Raw genomic sequence first — 25,067 nt, forward strand, 5'->3', positions numbered from 1 at the left:
CTTCCGGATAACTGGCTCTAGAATGGCAGAGCTATGAAGCGGCAAGGCTCGAGCCTGTGTTGACTGGGGCATGCTGGGAGTTGCACAGCTCTCTCCTCCCCCCCCCCAGTTTACAGCTGCGTAGGATTGCGTCACACGTGGAGCCTCGCTTGCCTGCTCCGCCCATGGAGAGAAGCCTAAACCCCGCCTCTCCGCAGGGCACGAGCGGCACTCTAGCCACCGCTCGGGACTTCGCGGGGGGAACGATCGAATCCCGTTAAACCGGAAGCTTCCCAGGGAAACATTTTGTCAGGGACCGGAAATAAGAGCCAGGTCACGTGATCCGCTTGGCTGCACTGTCAGGGTTACCGTGACAGCGGAAGGCTCTGGCATCTCGGGGCTCGTTGCTTAGGGAGGAAGGAGCGTGCGGGCCCGGCCCCACTCGACCCGGCCGCTGGTAGCTGCGCTGCGTCGGGCCTTGGCGCTTTGCCCTCCCTCGGCTTGTCCCCGCCGGCCTCGGAGCGCGGCTTAGGCCCTTCTCGCCCAGGTAGCATCCCTCGTTCGGCTCCATGGAGCGCGCCGCCGCGATGACGGACATGTATGACCAGGCGTTGTTGGGCATCTTGCAGCATGTGGGCAACGTCCAGGAGTTCCTGAACATCCTCTTCGGCTTTCTCTACCGCAAGACCGACTTTTATCGTCTCCTGCTGCAGCCGACGGACCGGCTTGGCTTCCCTCCAGGCGTGGCGAAGACCATGACCCTCAAGGTGAGTCCGGCCGGCCCTCTCAGTCGACGCTTCAATGCCTCTCGGGTGCTGCTGCTGTTGTAAAGGTACCTCATAAAACATGGACACTGTTAAATGCAACCTCAAATTTCAATTCACAACATTTACGAATGATTTATGATGCAAACCTATGCATATTTAGACAGAAAAGAGACCAACTTCAGCATGTGCCAGCCATGCCCCGACCTCTATTTTTGGTTTCAGTACACAACTGAAATGGCAGTTAAAACAGCTGACTTGTTGTATCATATACCATTAATGCTTGGGAGTAGAATGTACTCTTAACCTGGTGCTAGAAGGATATGATGTTGTTGCAAGGTGGGCTTCAGTAGAGAGATTATTCCATACTTGGAGGAACACCACTGAGAAGACCCTCTTCCTTGTTACTACACCTGAGCCTCCTTTGGATGTTGCACTTGGAGAAAGCCTTCAATCTGTTTGGGTAGATTCAGGTGTGGGGTCCATTCTGTCAAATCATGCATTTCCAAGCCATGTTTATTTATGTATGATTTTTCTAAATTATCCATTTTATCTAAGGAATACAATCTAGCTTACATATTTTTCTTTTCTCTGGTTTATTTCTCACACAAACCCTGCAATGTAGTTTTAGTAGAGAATTCTCAAATGATTGGTGATGCTGTGTTGTTTAAAGATGCTCATGAATTTGATTTTTCCAGACCTAGGCCAATACTAGCAATCACATTAACCTTCGGAAGAGTTGTTGTATTAGTCTGTAATTATTAGTTACAGTAAACTGCACCAGGGAATAGTTTTTAAAGGGTATTTTACAGGTCTTTAAGGTGCTACTGAAAAAACTCAGATCTTGTGGACTAGAAAGTCTGATGCCCAGTTGGAGTGTGTGTTTGTACATTCATGTGTATACAATCTTCTCCAGTTAGTGCTCTTCAGAGCAGATTTATTTATATATTGTCACCAAACCATCACAAAACAAATTTAGCTTTGACTACAACTCCCAGGATTCATGTCAATTGGTCATGCTGGCTGGATGCCAGAGGTAGCCCAAAACATCTGGAGGGCACCAGGCTGGAGAAGAATGACATGACTGTATATTTAATTGAATTCTATCCTGTCTTTCAATCCAGAAGGGAGGCACCATTACTGTTTGCTTCCTCCACTCCCCTGTAATCCCAATTCTTGTTAGAATTTTGTAGGTGTTCTATAATACCCCACCCCACTTCCCTAGCTGCAGGCAATTGGGCAGGAAGTTCCTTGGAAGCACGATCCTTGATCCTACTTCCTCAGGGCTGTAGGATTATTCACTAAACTTGGAGAAATTAGGCATCATTGACCTAAATAAAAGTTCAGATGGGTAGCTGCTAGTGGATCTCTGGATGACTGCTGTAGATTTGCAAGGGGTTTTTAACTGCCATTTAAAAAAAAAAAAAAAGGTAGCTACAACCAATGATAGCAAGCTTCTTTCCCCTGCCTCAGCAATGCAGTCTTAGGTTTACTTTTTAAACACAACAGGACTTGATTCTGAGACTGACTCCAAGATAAGCTCCAAAATGAGCTTTTGAATTTGGGGTGTTTGGGAGGGAAACCAAAAGTGGAAGGGGTGTGAGCTCAGTTCTGTTACTGAAAACAAATTCCCATGCTGGACTTATGTGTATTAATTCACAGTGTGTGTGTTTGAACCTTTCTGCAACTACTTTGATGGAGCTTGAGATTCTAGAAAAATAAAGTATATCCTGTAAGTCTATAGAAGCACACACATTTTCTTTTATCTGCATTGTAAGAGTAAGCAAAACTGGATAACCTTAAGCTGCACCAGCTGTAACTGTTTGGAGGAGTGTAAGTGTATTTTTCTCTTTTCCAGAACATGTTTAGAAATGGAACATTTTTTATTAATACAGCTATCAGTGATACAATGAAGCAAAGATTCCTCTGTAAGATCCTAGTTATCCCAAAAACATGATTGAGATTCTGATTTTCCCAGCTTATTCATCACTAAGAAATAGATCTGTTTTTATCTATCAGTTTTTAAATCTATTGTGTTTTATTGTTTTTATATTGTGTTTTAAACCACCCAGAGGTCTTTGGCTATGGTTGAGCTAAAATAAAATTATTACTAAGAAACAATCTCCTTTGTGACCTCTAAGGTGCTGCTCATATCCAGCTTTGAAACAAAGTATAATCATACTAACAATATTTGGGATTTAGAGTGACTGTAGCAAAAAAGAGTGGAGAAAACCCCAATCCTTAATGCAAAATATGAGTTTTAAGGACTTTTGGGGAATAGAGACTTGAAGAAGCAGCTACAAAGCTGCTGCTTTCTGCCTTATTTTGTGTAGATGAAATATTTTACTCCAAAAGATATTGGAAAAAATAGATAAGAATTACAATGGAAAATGTAACAGGTTGCATGGGACTTTCTATCATATGTGGTGATGAGATAGAAAAATGAAAAATGAGAAATATTGGAAAGTGGAACATGCAGAAATGCAGAAAATCTAAGTTTACCATGAGTCCCAAGAATATGCTTTTGAATATAGTGCCAGACACCTTTTCAAAGAATATGCTAGAGTTATTTAAGTATATGACAGCTGCAACAATATCACAATTGCTTCTAAATGGAAATCATTGGAGCCCCCAACAATTGAAGAATGGAGAGATGGATTAGCAGAATATGCTGTGATGGCAAAGTTAACTATGTAAACAGAAGACAGTTAGAAGCATTTAATGATAAATGGAAATTTTATTATGCTCAGCATGATTAATAGGATCTGAGGAGAGTTCAGAACAGAAAAAGACAGTAGTGGATTTGAGGTGACTGGAAGATTTGTTGTTTAGATTAATTTTGTTGTTGTTAAACGTTGAGTGTTGAAAGGCAGGAAGATAGATTTGGAGGGCTGAATGTATAGGTTGTATATCTATAGAATTTCCTTGGCAACTTTGTTCACCTTGTTCATTTTTGTTTGCTCTGTTTCACATTCTTTTTTTGTGTACTTGTTTATGTTAAGAAAATATTTTTTAAATGTTTTTGAAGTTTCAGATATGGGACAAATGCTGAATTAAGGTGATGACTACAAGCATTTGAATTGATTATTTTTTATCCTATTTAACCTGCTCTTTCTGCTACCACTTTCCAGTAATGCTCATTAGATTAACTCATTTACAACTACACAGAGTTCTTTAACCAAATTAGGAACCGACCAGGTTTGATATTTTTAACACAGAACAATTTATATTTGATAATTGGGTTTAAAAGTGGTATTCAGGCTTCAAAGGTGTAATTAAATTCAAATGTGTGTCTTGAACCCAATCCTGAATGAACAAGTGACTCCTTTACTTTTCAAAAGGAGGAAGAGTGGAACTTATTGGTGAAAAGTAGAGGAATGGTCATAGAATTCTTGAACTGACTGGTGTGTCTTTTTCATTGACTGGCCCTCATATCAGTTCTGTCCTACACCTGTTTTCCAGGATTGTTGTCCTATGCAAAATCTTAATTTTCCTTGGGTATAACCTGGAAAAATAGTTCGGGCTCTGTTTTCATTCACTGAACACTGTAAGTTGTCATTTGATATTGGGCCAAACTTTGGTTACATCCCATAGCTTACCCTGTATATGCCTTTGGTAATACAGTTTCAGACTGAAATCTGATATTTAGAGTGATAATGGAGTTTTTGATAGCACCAAGCTCCTGTGTTCCTCTAGTCTATTTATGGAGTAGTTGACTGTTCTAGAATGCTGACTAAATTATTTTTGCCAGCTGCTTTATAAAAAGCATCAGTGCCATGAATGGGTTCAATATTTAGATCTAATTATGCTTATGAAACAGCTGACCCTGTATGTTTATAGTTAGGAGAAGGGTGGAGATGTATTAGCTAAAGATCTCATTTGGCTGGGTGATGGAAGCAAATAAATGCCAGTTAGAAATGAAGGCAAGCCCGCTATAGGTGGAGTGCCACTGAAGTATTTTGCTTCACCCGTATTCTTGTTGCACTGTAGCTAGTCTTCATTCCTCTATTAACACCTGCATTTTCCTTTGCATACCTGTAATGGAGTTTGCATCTCTTGCACGATAATGTTGTTGGATGACACATCTTTCCTTAACCTGGTGGCCTCCATATGTGCTGGACGACAGTCTCCTCCTCCTCATGCAGAACCTTGGTGAGGTAATATAATGCCTCTGGAGGCCACCAGTTGTGAGTGTCCATTCCTTGTTTCTGTTCTGGAGGGTTGGCTGTATTAGTCTTTTCTAGCAAGCACCCATAATAAGAGTATGGGGAGCCAAGTGCGGTGCAGTGGTCGGGGAGCCAAGTGCGGTGCAGTGGTCAGAGAGCCAGAACAGGATCTGTGAGAACCCCAGCAGGTTCTAATCACTGGCTGACTTTGGGCCATTTACTGGCTCTCAGGCTAGGCTATCTCACAATGGGAGTTGTGAGGATAAAGGAGGAAGGTCTTGTGAGGAACCCAAGGTGGTTTACACCAAGAAAAGATGCGGGATATAAATGCAATAAAAATGTTGCGGCACCGTAAAGCAGGGGTGGGCAACTTGTAAGTGGTTTCTCATATTCCAAAGATACTGGCATCATGGCCTGACCCTACTTTAAAAGCTTGAGCAATTGTAATGTAGACACTTTGGCTTTCAAGGGCCTTGATGAAGCAGCCTGGTAAAAGGAGCAATATGGCATCTCCCTGAAAGGGATGCCTTATTTGCCAGTTCTCTTATGGTTATTGATAGGTTAATGATTGGATTACTGCTTGATTGCTGTACCCCTTTCAGGCATTTAAAACCTTTGAACATCTGGCCCATCAAGATGAAGACAGAAGACAACATGAAATGGAGGAGAAGTTGAGGAAAAGAGAGAAGGACTTGGCAGTTGCAGGAGAGAAGATGAAGGTGCCTGCTGTAGCTGAGGAGGTTGAGGTCAACTCGGCAGTAGAGCATGACTCTGCACTGGATAATGCAAAGGCTGCAGAATCACAGGAGGCTGTGGTAGCAGAGGAGCAAGTAGACGCACAAGCTACTAATGCTGTAGTGGAGCCATCGGTACCTGTTGCTGCTCCTTTAGAAGCTCAGCCAGCAGAACTGCCCAGGTGAGTTGCTTTTACAATGTTCTGGTTGTGTTGAACATTTTGCCTAAAGTGAATTAAGTGGCAAGGTTCAGCCATAATGACTCAGCTTGGAATGGTAAATGTATTTCACATTTACCTGCACGGTGGGCAACCGGCTCCCTTGAACACTGATATAGCAAAAGCATGCAATTTTCCCTGTTTGTTTTCTTCTCATTGTGTTGGTGGTAATTAGAGCACTGTTTTTTACTCACTTGATCTAATAATTTCTAGATATATGCACTGTCTTGCTGAAGGCGACTTAGCTCAGAATTCATAAGGTATTTTTAAAATTTCTGAATAAATCTGTGAGGCTGTGGTTGCATTGCACTCACTTTGGGAGCTTCCTTTTTGTTGGGCATGTGGTATAGGAAAACTGGAAGAAGAGCCATAGTTAATTGGTAGAGATACTCAGTGCCTGGTATCCTCAGGCAGGTCTGGAAGGAATGCTGCCTGAAACCCAGGACATCCTGGTCAGTATGCGGACTGATGCTCTGACTTGGGATAAGGCAGCTTTCTGTGTCCCTAGGAAAGGCATACTGACTGACAAGTATAGAACTTCAGAGAAATAAGGGGGACTTTCTGAAGCTAGGTTTGGAGCTGCTATTCTGATGTGCGTTGGTCTACGTCTTGCTTTTTGTCATTGGGAGGTTTGTCGATCACTGTAGACAATGTCATTAATTTCTACTGTTGAGAGCAGGAGGTTCTTATGGCTCTAGTACCTCAAATGTCCAATGTGCCAGATGGCTTCTAGCAAGCTGTTTTTTCAAACACGCAACAACTGTAAACTTGAAGGAACATTTTAACGCTTGAGGGAAAACTGTGTTTCACATAGTTCTGAAGAGTGTAAACTATAAACCGGGCTCCAGTTTGTGTCCTGTACAAACCATGATCACATTTTGACTATTGAGGTTGCTTCACGTGTTTATTAAAAATACTGTGAACACCTGTATGAAGCAAGCTTTGATGGCTGCTCTTTTGGCAAGCAAGGCAGTCCTGCCAACACAGTTGCTCCTTTGGTCTACTATTGACCTGCTGATTCAGTCTTTTATTTTAGAGTGGGAAAGGCATTTTATCTTCTTCAAATGTATGTATTGGGTGGTATATCTGAATTGATCTGTGCAATAATAGACGTCGATTCACTAAATTTAAGGACTGTTGGTCAATTAGGCCATCTCGTTGAGCTACCCTACAGGTATCTGTTGCCAGTTGAGGACTTGTGAAAATTGTCTGCAGAGATGGTCTGAATCAGACCTCTGTGTTTACCATTAGGTGGTGCTGGCAATCCACTGAATGGATAGCATAGCCTTAAGTACACATTGAAGGATCTGTGAATGCTCTGAGGTTTCCCTCCAGACTTCAATGCTGAGAGCCTGGCTGGCAAGATGCTATGAACAATGTAAGCTTCTAGCAACAGAAGGATGCAAATTGAAACTATGCAATATTTCCATCTCTGTTTCAGCTGAAGGCTAAAAAACCTTGTTCACTTAGCTAGTTTCGGTATAGATCATTTAGCCTACCTGTTTTTCCAAGCCTCATTGGAGGCATGTTTCAGGTTCTGGGGAACTTGCCATCTCAAACTTTATTCAAGTTTTTAATAAAGTTTATATGTGGATCAAACACAGGATTTATTTATATTATTGCAGCTCATTTTGTACAGATGAATACCCTGTAACATACGGCCTTTTAGATGCAGTCTAATTGCCATGAGATTGCACAGTTGAAAGGTTATGTGGGACATACTATATGTACAAGTGTAGAAATGAGTCACTTGGGCTGAAGGCTATAAGCACACATTTTGAACTGACCAAATCAATCCTGTGTTTATCTATACCTTTCTGTGTTAAGAGTGTTAACCAAAACTACTGCTACATACTTTTTAGTCTTATTAATGTAAATCAAATTTATCCTGGTACAAACACTTGTTTAGTGAAAATGGAATAATTGCAGTATAATGGTATGCATGTCTACTCAGAGGGAGATCCTGGTATGTTTGTTGAAGGGAAGTGGCTAAGTAGCCTTAGTCTTTTCTCAGAAATGCTTTAATATCAGTGTTTTCAGTAATTACTGTGAGAGAATCTCTGTCTCCCTAGCCCCTCTCAAACGTATGGCTATAATTCAGGAGCTGCTGTTAAAAGTTATTGGGTTATGCACTCCCCCTGAGCACCTGTACCATTTTTGAAAAGAGAAGGACTTTAGTGGTAAATATGTATGCTATGTCACTGTTGAGGAAAGCCTGTAGCTCCGTGGTAGAATATACACTTTGCAGGCAAAAGGTCCCAGGTTCAATCTCTGTCATCTCCAAAGACCCTGATACTCTAGAGAGCTGCAGCCAGTCATGGTACAGACCCTGTGGTCTGTCTCTGAAGCTTCCAAAACTTAAATACCTTTGTGCTCACCTGTGCTCTTCCTGTTGAAGTTTTCAGCAAGGCTGTGACAGAAGCATGATTTTTGGACCACTCTCAAACAACACATAGGTTTCTTAGTTGCTGTGTGCCCACAAGGCAAGCTTAACTTGCAGCTGCATACAATTTCTCATTTTTATGCAATCGGTATGATGCAGTCTTTCCTCCTACTCCTTCTGGTCTTACACTTCAGTGTGGGACATGATGCCTTCAAGCAGTTTTGTAAGAAATCCCCAAGTTTCCTGAATGTAAGGAGATGGCATACACATTTCCCCAGTGATCTTTTTTCACTGGACTTGCTGCTGTCTGATTGTCAGGTATCCAGCTTCTGAAAGATCAGAGTACAAGGAGGAATTGCTTGTTTTATTGCCATCTGGTTACTGAGGGACTGTTATTTGCACCACTTCTGAGCACAGACATTACCATCTGCCTTGACAAGCGGTATTGTTCATAATTCTTCATATCTTGAGTTCGATTCCTTTTTGAGTGCCTTCCTTCTCACTTGGCCAATGTATAGATTTTTCTTTGCATATACTTGCCTTATAATATTTAAAATAGTGTTGCATATGCCACAGAACAGTCTGCCTTCTGTGTTTTATTTACATTGTTTAACTCTGATTCTCACTTCCTCCTTCATTTTGATGTTTACCTATGTGGTTGAACTCCGTTGCCTTTCTCATTCTTTTGTTATAGCTGATTTGGGGAGTATATGAACTGGTGTGACAGGCATGGACTTGAGTATAAACAAAAAAAAAAAAAAACCACTGATTTTAAGAAAATTGAAACTTAGGTAGTGGTAAAACTGGGGTGGAGTGGGGAGAAATAATAGTGGATAACTGTTCCCAATATAACTTGACGGATGGTATTTGACTAGGCGAATTCTCAGTTTATCTATTTACGAAAATTTTTCCCATCCCTTTTATAAAACTGGGTGCAGACCTTTTATAAAAATGGGATCTCTCTCAGAGGAGAAGGCCTGAAGGAGGACATAAATGTCTGGACATATGCATACCTTCATTAATAAATGCCTCCAGTGAAGTTGAACTTGCCATAGTTTGCCATTGCTGAACATCTCTCACTATTAGGATATGTTTAGCTGAAAACTACCTTTTTTTGTTTTGTTATTTTTATTAAACCCCAATCTAAAATACAAACAAAACATTTTATATACAACATAAAATTGATATACAATAAAAATAATTATTTCATTGTGCTCCCCACCACCAGGACCAAGGATACATGTCACAAGTAAAAGAAAAAAAACCTCCTTGAGATATTTCAGGACATAGTTGAAAACTACCTCTCTACAATTTCTACCTGTTGGTTCCAGTCCTGCCCTGTGTGGCTACTTTTGCTTTGCATATTGCTGTTACTTTCCTCCATAATCATCTTTTTCCTAGGCTAAGCATGTCTAAGGAACTCTTTCAGCAGTTCTTTGTAGGACTTGGTTTCCAGGTCCCTCATCAACTTGGTCGCTCTACTCTGCAAGCACTTAATTTTCCTTCTAAAATGTGCCTCCCAGCACCAGACATTTTATTCTAAATGCTGTAGCCTGGATGACAGCAGGCTAGGAAGGACTGCTGTAGGCCAAGGGGTAAATAGAAGCTCTGCTCTTTCAAAATTTTACAGGACTGGAAAATTCTTTAATCATTAGTTGGACCAAAACAGATTAACAAACAAATGTACAGATTGACAAAATTATATTAAAGTTCTAGTCCATAGAGGAGTTTGCAAGTTAAGGAATTAATTACTCTATTTTGCTAGTATATGACCTTGTATGTCTTCATGACTTGTGAATCAACATCTGGTGCTCTGCAACAGACAAGATTCCTCTGCAGGGAATTGAATGCATCTATTGGAGCCAACAGTGGGATTTGATCCATGAGAAAATATGGCAATCCAGCTAGTTTCCTTTATGTGGATCTAGTTAGGCATTGGCTTAGTGCTGAAAGAATGAGTCTGTCTTGAAGTCTGTTCATTCATTCATCATATTTATATCCCACCTTTTTCCTTTCAAGGGACTCAAGGTGGCTACATAATTGTCTTCAATCTTACTGTTGCAAGAACCCTGTGAGGTAGGTTATACTGAAGGACATTGCCTAGTCCAAAATCAGCCAGTAAGCTTTGGTGAGTGAGGATTAGATCTCATAGATTCCGTTTCAGCACTCCAACCACTTCACTTTCAGCTCTCTCAGAAATAAGGATTGACATGCATTATGTTGCTCTTTTGAGTGTGGTATAGAGGAAGTAGATGCCTTTAAAGGAAAAGTAGGGGTATTTGTGGCATTCATGCTTATGGCTACAGAGGATAACTAGAGCTCATCTGGAAAGAATGGCAGGAGCTATGATTCCAAGCAAAATTAGTTTGAACTGGAATAGCAGGGTCAACACACCTGTGAGAACGTTTGTGACTGAGAAAGGTTGCATGCCTGGAAGCTTTTTGTGACTCCCAGAAGTAGAGCTGCAAACTTGGAATTCCAAAAGCCTTTCCCTTGTTGTTGGGACCGGCAGTTCATTGGCATATGTTTGACAAATGAAGACTATTATCAAAAACAAAACAAAATAAATTAAATGTTGTTAGTAGACTCTGAAACAAGATACCCATTCAATTCAGAAGAGCCCTCTAGAAGCCTACAATAGAAGCTTAGTTCAGTGATCTCTCAGATGACCCAGCCTCTGCTTAGAAACACATCTATTTTTAGCTGCCTGTCAGGATGGATTCCAAACATGTCATTAGTACACATATTAGTACAACTATGGGCCTAATACATGTGGCAGCATGCTTTTTTTTTCTTTGCACATAATGAAGTATTTACTGCAGGAGCTAAGTTAGCCTGTGAATTAGCACATTGGGATGACCCATTCTGAGAATGAGCTGCCCAGGGTAGGTTGTTTGTGAAGCAACCCATGGTGTGCCTGACAGATGACGGGGGCTGGTTGTGGGTCTTTCCCCTGCTTGTGTCTCCTTGGTCCTCCTGTGGGTTCCCAGGGGTCTCTGTGGCAGGGCTCACTGTGGTTGCCTTCCCCATTGGAATTGCAAACCCTTTCGCACTCACCGCAGTCTTTTTGCTTCTTTTACTGATTATTTTCTGCTTTTCACAGAAAAGCACTTTCGAATGGAACAGCTAGTAAAAGTCTCTTCAAAGTGCCCAAATGATATATCGGAAGGACTGTCACTGGTTCATAGTTTTTTTTTCTTTTTAATTTCTTGCACTCCAAACGTGCACATGATTTTCATTGTTTAAAATAGCTGTACTTGTGCCAGTGTGTGCTTGTGCACTTTTGTGGGTTGAAATGGCAAGGGTTGTTTGCTGTCACAGTGCTCTAGACACCCCTTCTCCATGTACGTTGGTTTGTCCCACGATTCAAGGTGCTTGGGAGCACAGAGGTTTGATATCTAGCTGTTAAACTTTACTTTCTTTTAAAAGGGATTTATTTTGATAGGGCTCCTCATGATATTTACCAGGAATATCCTTGTAAAAAAAAAGGAAAATCCTCTGTCACAAAATTTCTTCTAAAAGAAACGGGATATACGACAGCTACTTCCACGTTCCCATAAAAGGGGGTGTTCTTCTGCCTTGCAGTTATTTGCTTTGGGATCAGAGTCCTTAACTCTGAAAATGAGGACATGAAACTCAAGTTTAAACATAGGCTGCACCTACATTTATATCTCTCCTGCTGCTTCTGTTGCTGCAGGCAAGAGAATAGTATGTGACTGGTTTAAATAAAAAATGGTTAAAATAATGCTGACTGAATTGGAGATACTTTAGGATATTTTTGTCCAAAATAAGCCCCGTCAATGCAGCATTGTGGCTTTAGAAGTGGGTAATTCAAATAAGTTCCCCTTTTACATGATTTTGGGCTGTCTAGATCTAAAAAGGCTTGCCTAGAAATTAGTGCTGGTGTGCATCCCTAAACAGACAGGTCTTCCTTAGCCTCCAGTGCTAATTCTAACTTCTGTATAGTTTGCACAACCTTTGAAATGTTTCTGTCCAACAAGTTCTTGAATATAAGCATTGCATCTAATGCATTTCCTAAAAGCACATGGCCTGCTGCTTGTTTGCCTCAACTTCCTAATGCAGGTCAGCTTTCAGTTGGTGGTTGCACAGAGCTGTTCTTTCTGTCAGAGGTGGTATTTTAAATAACCATTGTCAGTAAAGTTGAGTTGTTACTGTAGGCTCTCTGCCATTAATAACTCGAAATCAGGTAGCCTTCATTATTCTTCTTCTGACACCAGGAGCATATGGGCTGGAGGTACTTTCTATGGGCTGAATGTTTGCACAGTGACCTATTAAACAATTTGTTTGGAAACATATGGCAAGCAATTCATCTGGCCGCCTGCTTCAGTCACTGATCAGAGCTCCACCGAGAAGCCAGAGACTGAAGTTAAATGATCCATCTTCTCTCCCCTGAAAGTCACCCACCTCTGTTTTTCCTGAAGTCATTTCTGCAGCATCATTCATACTTTATTTAGGCTGCTGTGATAATCGGCTGAAGTGAGCAGGTATAATAGGATGGTGTTTGTCTAAGCTGGACAGTTGATCCTGTCCAGAGCGTAAAGTGTTTCTTGTCTGAAATACTTGCCTGGAGAGTTAACCACTGAAATGTAAGTGTGTGACTAAATTTTGTTTATGCTGAAATGCTTTAAAAACACAGACACTTCAGAAACATGAACATGTATGGAGAGGTTGTGGGGTATATCTAGATTAACATCTAGGTTGAATGACATATGTGACTGGCACTGGCATGTGCCTGAAGTGCTAGCCAACCATGTGTTGTGAATGTACATTGCCAGTTCCATAGCAGAGAGAATGTTTGTGCTGGGAGAAGGTTGCCATGAGGGAGCTGTGAAAGTGCCTCTGGTGTTTGGTTTTCTGCTGAGATTTTGTTGGCATAGAAGAAGCAGAAATGGATCTTTTGGCTGGTACCAATATCCAAACTGTATATAGATCTGTTAAAGGTGGGAAGAGGGCTCTACTATAACCTACTTTGGCAAATAACTCAAGTGTGGCAGCACTGTTGATCAATATAAAGGCTGTTCTGACTTGGATAATTACAGAATCTGCCTCCACAGGATTATACCCCAGACTTGTCATTTTGTATTTCTGGTGTGGTTTCTGGATTAGAAACTCAACCAGATGGAATCCATTTTGGAAACTGAAATCGGAAGCATTGTTCTAGAAGTTGGCTCTTTTTAATGTATTTAATTTTCTTAATTTTTTTCTTTTCAATATTTTATTGCACAATATAACAAATGCAAAGGTTGTGCATGTATTTTTGCAATATTTTTACCAAGTAGGTTAAATATTAGGTTAAGGTTAAGTCAAGTATTTAGTGGTAACCTCTGCCACCCATTGGCAAATTATGGCACTCATCAGCATTTGTTATTCCTTGGTTGTTCAACTCCTATTCTTGTGACCCTGGAACATCACAAGAGTGATAGGATGCGAAGAGGAGGTATTAGTTCAAGACTTCCAGCCATAAGTCTGAACCAAGGACAGGATGGTATACTTTGCCATTTAGTGTACAGAAGTTGACTGCACTGCTAGCTGAATCTCTCATCAATACTGTTGATAGGACAACATCCTCCAGCACACCTGTGGGCAGCAAGATAGGTCACCTGACACACACAGCTCTGTCTGCCAACATTGTCCCACTGCCTCCATCAATTGCTGCCTGAGGCAGCCACCTCACAGTGCCTAATTGTGGGACTGGCCTGGTCCGGCCTGTCACTGATCATCTTGGTGGCACATGGCCCAGTTGAAGCATCTTTCATGAAAATGCCCTATGGTGAAAATGTTTAATATTTCAGTGGTGCCTGTACTGTTCCTGTAAGAGAAGGTATTTAATCAACCTTTCATGATTCAGAAGCAAATTGTATGTTCTTTTTTGTTCTTGGTTTCTATTGGAACCCATTTCCTTCATTCTGTTAGTTCTTCTTGTCAGCAGTAGATGGTGCCAATGTATTTTTCTTGAAGGTATATGTATTTGTAACTCACTGTTCTTTTAAGGACTTTAGAGGGGCAGCATTTACTGTAACACACACAAACTCATCTTCTATTACCTTTAAGATTAACAAATTTGTGGTATAGGTTTGACCTTTTTACATGATGCAGAGTGGCATTCTAATTAGAGAAAAGGGGAAAAACACTATTGGACCTGAAAGGTCAAACAGCAAAACAGTAGCAGTAGATACATCACTGTATGGTATATATTTTCTCCATTCTGCATGGGTTGCCATTTCATGTATCTGACAAAGATGCCAGAGCTATACAAAAGAGAACAATAACAAGTATAAATAGGAGTATTCAGGGAAACCAATACAGAAATTTGTGGCTTAAATGTGGCAATGCAGTCAGCCTGAGTTGACCTTTTGGGTTTGTGAGGATTATTATAGGCATACATTAGACCTCTGGCTCTAGGTGACTAGGAATTGCACGGACAAATACATGGAGGGCCATGCAGGTGGATGAGTAGTATAGAAATCAAGTGGGATGAAAGCTCCTCCTCTGTGCTCAGCATAGACATTCCTCCCTCTTTCTCTTTCCTCCACCAATCGCCACTGGGCTAGTAAAAGTGCTTGCGGACTTGTGGGCTTGTTTCCACTTGGTATATGCACACTCTTATATGAGGAAGTCTGGGTGTCTGTTACTTGGCAGTATCCCTGGCTTGTGCTGAAATTGAGAAGTGGGGGACCATTGGATTGAATGTGTTCCATTGCTACCTATCTATCAATAAAAGTTTCACCTATAAATTCTTCTATCTTGGTCCATTGTAGTATTTCTGACCTCACTGTTAATTACTTTGATGGGCTTCTCTTTCTTTCTCTTACAGTAATGGGCCACTGTCAAAGAGAGAATGTTTGACCATTGAAATAAATGCCAGTTAGTTTTTGTGTGAAGGATGCTGCTCTCTGAACTGTCATGCTAGCAATGTTGTGGTTTGGTGAAGGTCTACAGAAGGGTGGCAGATACATCTAAAACAATTTTCATAAAACCCTTGTGTAACTTAGCCATTTCCTAGTAAAAATATTTTTGTAGTTAATCTAATTCTGTGCTACTGGGGGCCCACTTCTTTCTTCTGAAAAGATAGTAATAGTGTCATTCTGTACATGTTTACTTGGAAATGTATCCTGCTCTTTTTAATGGGGCTTATTCTCTAGTAAGTGTCTAGATATGCAACCTGAATCTTGAAGACTTAATTCCTATTGTACCTATTCAGGGCTTGTGATCTGGGGAGGAAGTAAGTCATGTGCCAGGCAGGGAATTACCTTATTTTATTTATGAAATTATTTCTAGACCACTTGAATGAAATCATTGCGGATCAGAGGCTCTGACCTTAGCTCTGAGCCTTACTAACCTGGCAAAATTAGTTTTTCCTCACAATCTGCTTCTCCTCCTCACAGAAAAAGGAGTAGTTCTTGTTCCACATCTTTCTGTGCTTAAGGCTGGCTGCCTTTGGTGGGACAAAGCCCCTTCTCTTTCCTCTAGTTCTGTGCTAAGTCTCAGAAACATCTTGAACAGCGAGGAATTTTCCAAGCTCCAGCAATCCTGACTGGAAAAGTCCTTATTTTCCCCATAGGTTGCGAAGAAACATGGCAGTGCTGATGCTGCATTGGCTATGATAAAAGTTACACTCACCAGTGGGGAGCTGGTTGAGTGAATTTATGGATCATTGGGTGTGAAGAGAGGCAATCAGGGTACAAATAGGAGTGGACATCAGATGTGTTTATGGTTTTAACATTTTCATCTCCCTCCTCTATCATGAGGCACTCAGACAAAAATAGAACAAGACAGAACACACAGACCCACCCATCATCGCCACTACCATCAGATAAGTATGAGCAGTGCTGAACCCTATATTTAAAAGTGACATTTTCCCACCCTCTCCTCCCAGTTTCAGCATTTCTGGGTTTGTGGCCACTGCCATATCTGCTCTCATTCAGCTGACCAGTGTCTTTGACAGGTGGTTAGAATTACAGTGAACTTCCTAGGGTCTAGTGCAAATGTAACACTAGTAGGCTTAATAATTATTGCCTTAAGAACAAATCAGGCATGCTTGTGCAGGACCCATAGCTCCAAGTGATTGAAAGCACTCAATTTTGTCTCCTACTTTTGCATGCAAGATGATGTCACTTAGCTGCATGAGTCCACCGATGATCCTTTACCTCATAGCTGAGTACCAAAGATCTTAGCACAGATAGAGAGAGACTTAGACCTCTTCCAGTGCAGAAGAGGATACAGGTACCTACATCTGCTGCAGAAATAAGTGCAAGTAACTCTTTCTCTGTCATTTTGAAGGGTGTCATTTAAGTGACACTGTTGTGATGGATGACCAGCAGCACATCTCCTGGACTTACGTGAGATGCCATCAGCTGCTTATTCTCCTAAACTGAAGCTCTCCAACTCTGTCCCAAGGCTTCCTTTTCTCTAAGAGGCATGCCACACTTCCTGCATGCCCCAGAGGTGCTTCCCAGTGGAATGTTCCCAGTTCTGCAGCTGCCTAGATCTGTTTTTTTATCATGGTCTCTCACTCTTTACAGTATTTATTTTACAGTATTTACAGTATTTTGACATTTAATTTTGGCACCATGCCTTAAAGGTCCTCTGCTCATAACTTGCCACTTGCATATCTTGCCTTTTTTCTCCAAAGATAATTCCCTGTTAGAGGACTCCTGATACATTATTCAAATTATAATCCTGGTTAATTATGTATATACTATCTTTCAGGATAGAATTTCAACTGAAATAGCTTACAAGTAACAGAATAAAAATCGCAAACAATATAAAATGCATTCAAAATGCATTTGAATTTGGAGCCCTTCCAGCAGAGCAGTTGGTGGAGGAAGACAGGGAGGGTTCAGCTTAAACAGAATCAGCTGTCTGGTATTAGCCTTGTATAAATCCTTCTCTCTTCTGTGATTCATCCAGCAGAACAGTTGATGGTAGCTAATCCCTAAAGCAAGGGACTTCAGCCTTTTCAGAGTGAAAACTATCCCTTAGGTCAAAGATGCTTTATGGGACCTCCTTAATGTTTTGCTTTGTTTGGTGGTGGTGGTAGTGCTGCTAGTGCAGCTGCCTTAGGTCATAACATTTACTCTCTTATATCTTTTGATAAAAAGGGAGATGGCCTTTAGATGCCAAACTTCCAATTGATATTCATTTTGTTATTTCCTCTGCTTTGGTGAAATCTCTGTAAATTGCTAGAAAGTGAAATGTTCTTCATAAAAATCCTTTTATTGTTAGTCGCAAAGAAAATAATAAACAATTAAAGTAATTGTTAAGCCTTTTTCAGGTGCATGTGGGTACCACATCAGCGACTCCTTTGTGGGCACCATGCTCACAGGCGGGTGGGTAGCTAGCCCAGGCATGGGTCAATCCTTGGCCTAATGTTTGTATAAAACAATGTGGGAACCAAATCAATCCATGCAGTGGGCTACAAGACAGAAAAGCATTCTCTCAATACCACTCAGCAAATATCTGGTAGTTTGGGAATCCTTGCAAAACTATAATCCCAAATCAACCAAACAGACTTCCAGAATCTAATTGTTCGTATCAGAGGCAGGCAATTTGTGGCTCTCTAGATGCTGTTTGCAATGCATGGCTGTGAAAGCTGGACCACAAGGAAGGCTGAGCACAAAAGGATTTGAGGCCTTTGAATTGTGGTGCTGGAGAAGACTCCTGCAAGTCCCTTGGACTGCAAGGAGATCAAACCGGTCAGTCCTAGAGGAGATCAACCCTGACTGCTCTTTAGAAGGCCAGATGCTCAAGATGAAACTCAAATACTTTGGCCACCTAATGAGAAGGAAGGACTCCCTGGAGAAGAGCCTAATGCTGGGAACAATAGATGGCAAAAGAAGAAGGGGACGGCAGAGGATGAGGTGGCTGGATGGAGTCACCAGGGCAGTGGATGTGAGTTTGAGTGGACTCCGAGGGATGGTGGAGGACAGGAAGGCCTGGAGGAGTGTTGATGTGGATGTATGGCACCTTCTCTCTTGGTAGATATAGCAGTTAATTTGCCAAAGCAACTATAGACTTGAAACTTTGTCCAAGCCAATTTGGGCTGCCTGCAGAAAATTTGCATTCGGAAATGCTTGGAGCTGCACAGCACTGCCCACTTTATTGCTTATCTAAAGGAGGGAGACATCTGGTTGATAACTGGATGATAACTGGGCTAGCAAAGGTTTCCTCTTACTTCTGCTGTTTTCAGAGAAGGGCTTATCCATCTCCTGCATTTCTAAATAGGAGGAACCACTCCACCCAATTTTTGCAGTAAATACCCCTGTTGGCCCCAAGATTTCTAGCTGGATTTCTGGATACAGGGAAGGTCTGAAGTGTCAGTTCAAAATATACAGTGAGAGTGGAATTGATATGTGGGATTTCAATTCAGACCAAGGGAATATTGATCTGAACTGTTGAAGAAAGTAAATAGCTAGGTGAATGTGAGTAGTTGTGCTCCTGTGAGTGAGAGAAATGAACATTCAAACCCATTTATGTACTTCTGAAGCACAAATGCTAAGTGCAAATAGTATGCAGAAAAGTGGAGCAGGGCAAGAAGCTGGAAAGGTTTCCCCTGGTTGAGGACAAACATATGAGACAGATTGTGCCATAAAGTCTATGGGATACATGGCAGGAGAAGGAGTAAGGGCAAAACAACCTTTGGCAAGGTGCAGAGCCTCTGATAGTCTGTGGGGAACTCACATGGGTTGGTGAGCAAACAACTACTGTGGCTTATTTATTTATTTAAAACATTTCTATGCCGTCCCCATTGCAACAAAGCCTCGGGGCGGCTCACAACATCCAAAATAAACATAAAAGTACAATCAATAATTTAAAAACTGGTACCATCTCAGCTATATATATTAAAATCTATAAATACAATAATAATAAATTAACAGTTAAAATAACTTTTAATAAAAAGGTCTTCGCCTAGTGCCAAAAAGCAAATAATGGCGGCGCCAAGCGGACCTCTCTGGGTTAGTGAGCAAACAACTACTGTGGCTTACTCTCGGGCACCACTCTTGCCTTGATAGACCCTGCTGCTCCATCTTCCATAATCCTTCAATTAACCAAGGAGCAGATGGGACTGGGATTTAGAAGACAGTTGCCCAAGAGATTTCCCTGTTCCACAGGTTGACAGAGATTTGACTGAGTAGTCAGAGGCGTGAGTGGAACAGACCCTACAAGGTGTACTGGAAATTGGAAACTGAATGCAAACAGTTTTATTGAATCCGTGAAAGTGGTGAAATATAATCGAATGTGTGGTGGAATAAGACTAGTTGTATTTCATGATCAGTTCAGTTCAAGATGAACTCGAACTTGTAAATCTGCAGAACGACCATGTTGCAGATAGTGAAGGCCTGGTGTGGTTAGCATAGGCTCTTAATGCCTGTTGAAAAGCAAACTGCCGTGTTTCAGCCCTAGCTGTAGCTTCTCAAAGTAATCAAGGCTTCAAGTGTGTTACTTTATCCTTCTGAAATCCATTATAATCAGGGGAGAGAATGAGTGCATGTGCATTATAGAGATGAAATGTTCCGCATTTTCCTGTACTGTTTGTCCTCTAGCCCTTTTGGCTCCTGAAGTCTCCAAGCATTTTAGGAAGCTGGAATCAGCCAGGTTTGTTCTGTGCTGCCATAACAACTGTCTCCATGGAAATGAAGATCCAATGAGAGAACTTTTGTAAAGTCGGTTCCAGCACCCTATTTATCCTTACTCCATTTCAGAACCCTTTGAAAAACAAAAGAAAATATTGGTAGTCTGCAAGAGAGATTTGAGTGTGAGTTGACCGGTTCTCCCATTTGTACTTCCCCCCCCCCCCCACCCCGCCGCCCCATTTGTTATTACGCTTTGCAAGCTGGACCTGGACTCATATATTGCATCTAAGCCTGGATGGCAATGAGTGTTTCTTCATGCTTTCTCCAAGCCACACACAGAATGGGGGAATTCTCACAACCTGGCACTCACTTCCAAACATCCTTGAAGGGCAGGGGATCAGCTCCCTGCCTTACAATTCTGCCTGAGGCTTAGTGTCAATAAGAGAGATTTCTACATGCTTCTTTTGAGCCAGGGAGATGGTGGGGGAATCTGCTGGGTTATAATTAACAGTTTATAGACCAGACTAAGGTTTTTTTCTTCATGTTGGCAGGATTCTAAAGTAACATAAGAGCAACATGTATGCAAAATCCTTTTTAGTCCCTTGGGGTTTTTCTGGTTTTGCATTAAATGCAGAAAGCTCCCCTTTATATGTGAGTGTCCCTGTTTTCCATCTTTAGTGATTACCACAGTCCACTGAAGTTGGCGGTTAAGGGGACTGATGCCTGAGGAATGTGGCACATACTGTTAAGCAGAGGTCAATCCAAACCTCTGATCTATTTTAGCAGTCCTTCCGTTTTGTGAATGCATTCATCAAATATTTACTTACTAATATATTGGTAAGCCTTGATGCTGATGATGCTAAACTGTGTTGGATATGTGCTCAGAGTTGCACTAAAGCTTCTAACCATGGTAGGGACCTTTCAGCACTGGAAAGAAGGCAGTGGAACAGAATGATTCTTACTTTCACATAGTCCCTCTAACAATACTGCAGATTAACTTCCTTCTTGTTCTGGGGAATACCTTTGGTAAAGGACAGCATAATATACCGGGAGCAGTAACTGAGATATTAGTCAATGAGTGGAGACCTTTGATTCTTGACCTGCCCCCCCCCATCTCCCCCTCCCAAGGGACATGGTTGCAGTCATGCAGGGTGTAGGCTCATGACCTAGAATTAGATGCTTTATGCTAGAAGCATTGAAATGTCATTTCACATTTTAAACATGTCATTGCGTGATGTACCATTTACTTATATACTGCTTTTTTCCCCTGTTGCAAGGAACCAAACACGGCTTATGTGATGGTCCTCCTCTCTGTTTCATCCTCACAACAATACTGTGAGGAAGGCTAGGGAAAGAGTCAGTGATAGGCCCAAAGTCACCTGGTGAACATCATGGCTGGGTAAGAGCCTGATCCTGGATCTCCCGAGGCTCAATCCAACATTCTAATCACCACACCGTCTCTCAGATGCTTTTATTTTTGCAGTAAGCATTACCTTGTGTGTAAGTGAGAGAGTATATGTGTGAGAAAAACGCTTAGAAGAATGATTTTCTAAAAGACTTGGAGACCAAAAACTTAATCAATACGTCAAGGTATAGTCATTTAAATCTCCTATATAAGTGAAGTTCCTGATATTAGAATGCTTCTAGTTGGCTGTGCAATATATTTTTTAATCACTTGAGTTGATGGTGGGTGGGGACAATATGCCATCTCTGGTGCAACTGAGCCTCTCACCCATTGGTGTATGAAATCCCCATAATCAGCAACTTCATTAAGATGATTCATGTGGTCAATTTGTCATGTCTTGAAGATAATATGAAAACAGCTTTAATTCTGTCACCCACATGCAAAGCAAGACTTATATGAATAGCTAAGCACAACATGCTAAGCACCCTTTAAGTTTTATTGATTAAAACTTGTTCAGTCGCCTAGTACAGGCTACAATTTTGAGGTCTCAAGAAAATTAAATTACTTTTATCAGTGTGATTTTTCAAAAAAGATAAATAGGCCTGTAACAGTGGTGATCTTTAAATGTGATGAAAGTCCGACAATTGTTAAGGATAGATAAATTTAAAATGTGCTCCTTAAATTAAGCATTAGATCAGTCTTTAAAAATCCTTCATTATAATGTGTACAGTAATCTCTGGTTGAAAACCTATCTTACTCATGGCAGTAAATATTTGTCCCAATCTATAACTGTTGAAAGAGACAAATTATTTTGGAAAGGTAAGAGGAATGTAGGGTATAATTTGCAACCCAAGATTTGATGTATCAGATCTTTTCTAATGACTACTGTAGACTAGATGTGCATTTCCTTATCTCTTTTATGCAATAGAGATATTGCCATAGTGAAGCCTTCTACCAAGACTATTTTTAGCAAGCATGTAAACATTGAGGTCGTGGAAAAGTGAATTTGACTTTCCACAACATGAATTATGACCTTGATGGACCAAATCAAGGTCCATGCAATCTATGTTCACAAGAAGGGCATGATGGAGAGAGCCATGCCTATTGCTCTCAGGAAGTGGTATTCAGAATAGTGTTTCCTCTGGGCCAGTAGGTTTCCTTTAGCTGGTCATGTTTAATGCTGATTGGTTAGACCTATTATCGATATGGATGCACAACCACAGTTCCACCTGTTTTCAGTGTTTGGGGCTGAGTGCCTTTACTTATATAATTGCACTATCCACAAACGAGGAAGATAATTCCTTTCTCAGGGAAATAGTAGGGTTCATAGAAAGTATATTGAAAATACATATTAATCCCCTGCTAATTGGGGGCTGAGGGGGAACCAACCCTGTGAGGGCCAAGCATGCTTACTTGCTATGGAATGATGCCTGGCTATTGGGTGCTAGGGAGGGAAGAAATGGAAAACCAAGGGAGAGTAGGAATGGAATTATGTGTCTGGAATCCTGAACTTGTTGCAGGTCCCACTTGTCCTTTAAAAAGCTATTTAGGGCACATTCCTATGTATGTTCAGACAGAAGAAAGTCCTAAGATTGCAACATGCTGGCTGGGAAATGCTGGAGTTGTAGGATTCTTTTTTTCCTGTCTAAACATACATAGGAGTAGATCCTTAAGGTATTGGCTGTCACCACATTTTGTGAAAGTAAATTCCATATTAGGCATTCTTAACTCACTGTGTATGTGTCTGCCCTTTTAAGTGAATGGCTGCCTGCTATTTTAAGTGAATAGTCATAAACTTTAATTATTACAAGAGAAAACAAATTTTATTCAACTGGTTCATAAGTTTAAAAACCCTATGTTTTATGCCACCTTCCCACACCAAGTTGACTCTCCTAATCCAAAAGGCCTCCATTATTACCATTTTTTCCACAGGAAAACTAATCCAGCTCTTTGATAATTTTAGTTGCCTTTTTTGAAGCCTAATATCTTTTTGAGATAGGGATATTTCAGGTTTGTAAATAGTATTTCAACTGTGCTGTAATAAGATTCTTGCTACTTTCCATCCTTTTCTTAATTCATTTTGTAGCAATGAATTCATCCTTTTAACTGGTGAAGCAAAAGGAGTTGACATTTTTAGAGTGCTTTCCTGGATTTTCCGATCCAGTTGTCAGTATAGATATGAAGTTACGGTGTTGTACTTCACATCGCAGTCAATTGTCATTCTGTTGCCCAATCCCTATGTCTGGATAGAGCCTCTCAGGGGTCTTCACCATCTGCTTGGGATTTCACCATCTGGGATGTTCTGGGCTATAACTCCTACCAGTTGCTGCTAGCATGATCAATAGTCAGGGAAAACGCGAGATACTTGACATTTTGGACGACACCTGCATAGCACAGGTTAGTTGCCCGTAACTCATTTTGTTCACATGTATTCTGTGGCCTGCTTTCTTGTCAGCAGACCTGGCTCCGTTGTCTCTGGGATCTCAGTGTCCCTGGATATTACGATGCGTGTTCCTCCAAACAGTGCTTGTTGGCTGCTGCACTCTGTTAGCTCATCCTGCCTGTGCACATGAAATGTCAACAGGAACTAAGGAACTCGGAGACTTGTCACTTTTAAGGGAGCATGTCAAGTAAGGAACTGTGTGCTTCTCCCTCTTCTCTCGGATGACAAACCCTAATGGCATTCTCTGTCTGCTCTGTTCTCTCTATGCAGGCTGCTTACTGTTTGACTCCAGCAAATTTCATAAGATCTGGTCATATTGCCGTTTTGCTTTATTGTGGAAATTTACATAAGCATGCTTCAGGTTGATGTAAACTTGTTGTTGCTGAACTCTCTAACTATTATTATTAACAACAGCCGTTTAAAACAGTAAAGCATTAAAACTATAAAGAGCAGGGGTTAAATAAAACCTGTGCCTTGAAGTGGATGTGAGGAGATCAGCTTTGTGGTTTACTTCTCTCTGTTGTGGAAATTCTCCATTTTACCAGTTTTGTGGCTTTGTCTTTAATTTTGCTTCAGTACCCCTTTTCTCCCTATGCCATTTAATGCTCCTGTTGCCTCTGCTTTTGAATTTTGAAGCATATTTTAACATTGTACATATTAATAGCAGTCACAATTATCTTTGTGAATCCTTACATAGACAAAACGGCACCACCCACACACAACTTGGTAGTATCAACAGGCTTGGGAGAATCCCAAGATTTAAAAGTATGACAAAATTGTTAGGGAAAACCCCCCAAGGAGGACCCCTCCATAGGATAGTCCAATGGCAAGTTAAATAGAGCCCGCTCATTGGCTACACAATGCTGAACACCTATTGATCTGATCTAGTAGCAGTTCTTATTCTCTGTTTTTCCTGCTCTTTTCCCTTTTATGTATTTTCAGTCATCTCCAACTTGATTCCCTCCAGATGTGTTTGGATGTAACTTCCATCTTTCACAGCAACCTATATTGAACTTCAGTATCTATGGCCATGCTGGCCGGTGTGATGGGTTCTGCAGTCTAACACATCTGGAGGACTCTGGGTTGGAGATGGCTGAATCAGATTGCAAGTCTTCAGGCAAGGACGTATGTATTGCTATTTTGAAATGTCTGTGAAGAAATGTGTGTCCTGCTTTCTATTTTGTTGTCAGAAGAATTAAATTGGGGGAAATGCTGTGTTGCTAAGGCTCTGTTCTATCTTTAGCAAAACATTTTGTAATTTTATTCAGGGTTGAAGGTGCATGTCTATCATATCTTTATTTTAGTTATATAATTACTATAATAAAGAGATAGATATGCTAATAGTGAACTTATTATCTGAGAGTCAAACCTGCTGTAGCTA

At 41.0% G+C, this 25,067-nt stretch overlaps 1 protein-coding gene across 1 annotated transcript in view; it reads left to right on the forward strand.

The window, feature by feature from the left end:
* The first annotated feature begins 299 nt into the window (after positions 1–299).
* Positions 300–25,067, forward strand: part of NUDCD3 (NudC domain containing 3) — a 58,107-nt gene continuing 33,339 nt past the window's right edge. The window contains exons 1-2 of the mRNA XM_044437371.1: positions 300–746; positions 5,512–5,825. Of these exons, the coding sequence (XP_044293306.1) occupies positions 549–746; positions 5,512–5,825 (512 nt within the window). The 5' untranslated portion in view covers positions 300–548. The remainder of the gene's footprint in view (positions 747–5,511; positions 5,826–25,067) is intronic.

This window comes from Varanus komodoensis, unplaced genomic scaffold (assembly GCF_004798865.1).
Source record: "Varanus komodoensis strain SLA01 unplaced genomic scaffold, ASM479886v1 scaffold30, whole genome shotgun sequence".
Lineage (NCBI taxonomy): Eukaryota > Metazoa > Chordata > Lepidosauria > Squamata > Varanidae > Varanus > Varanus komodoensis.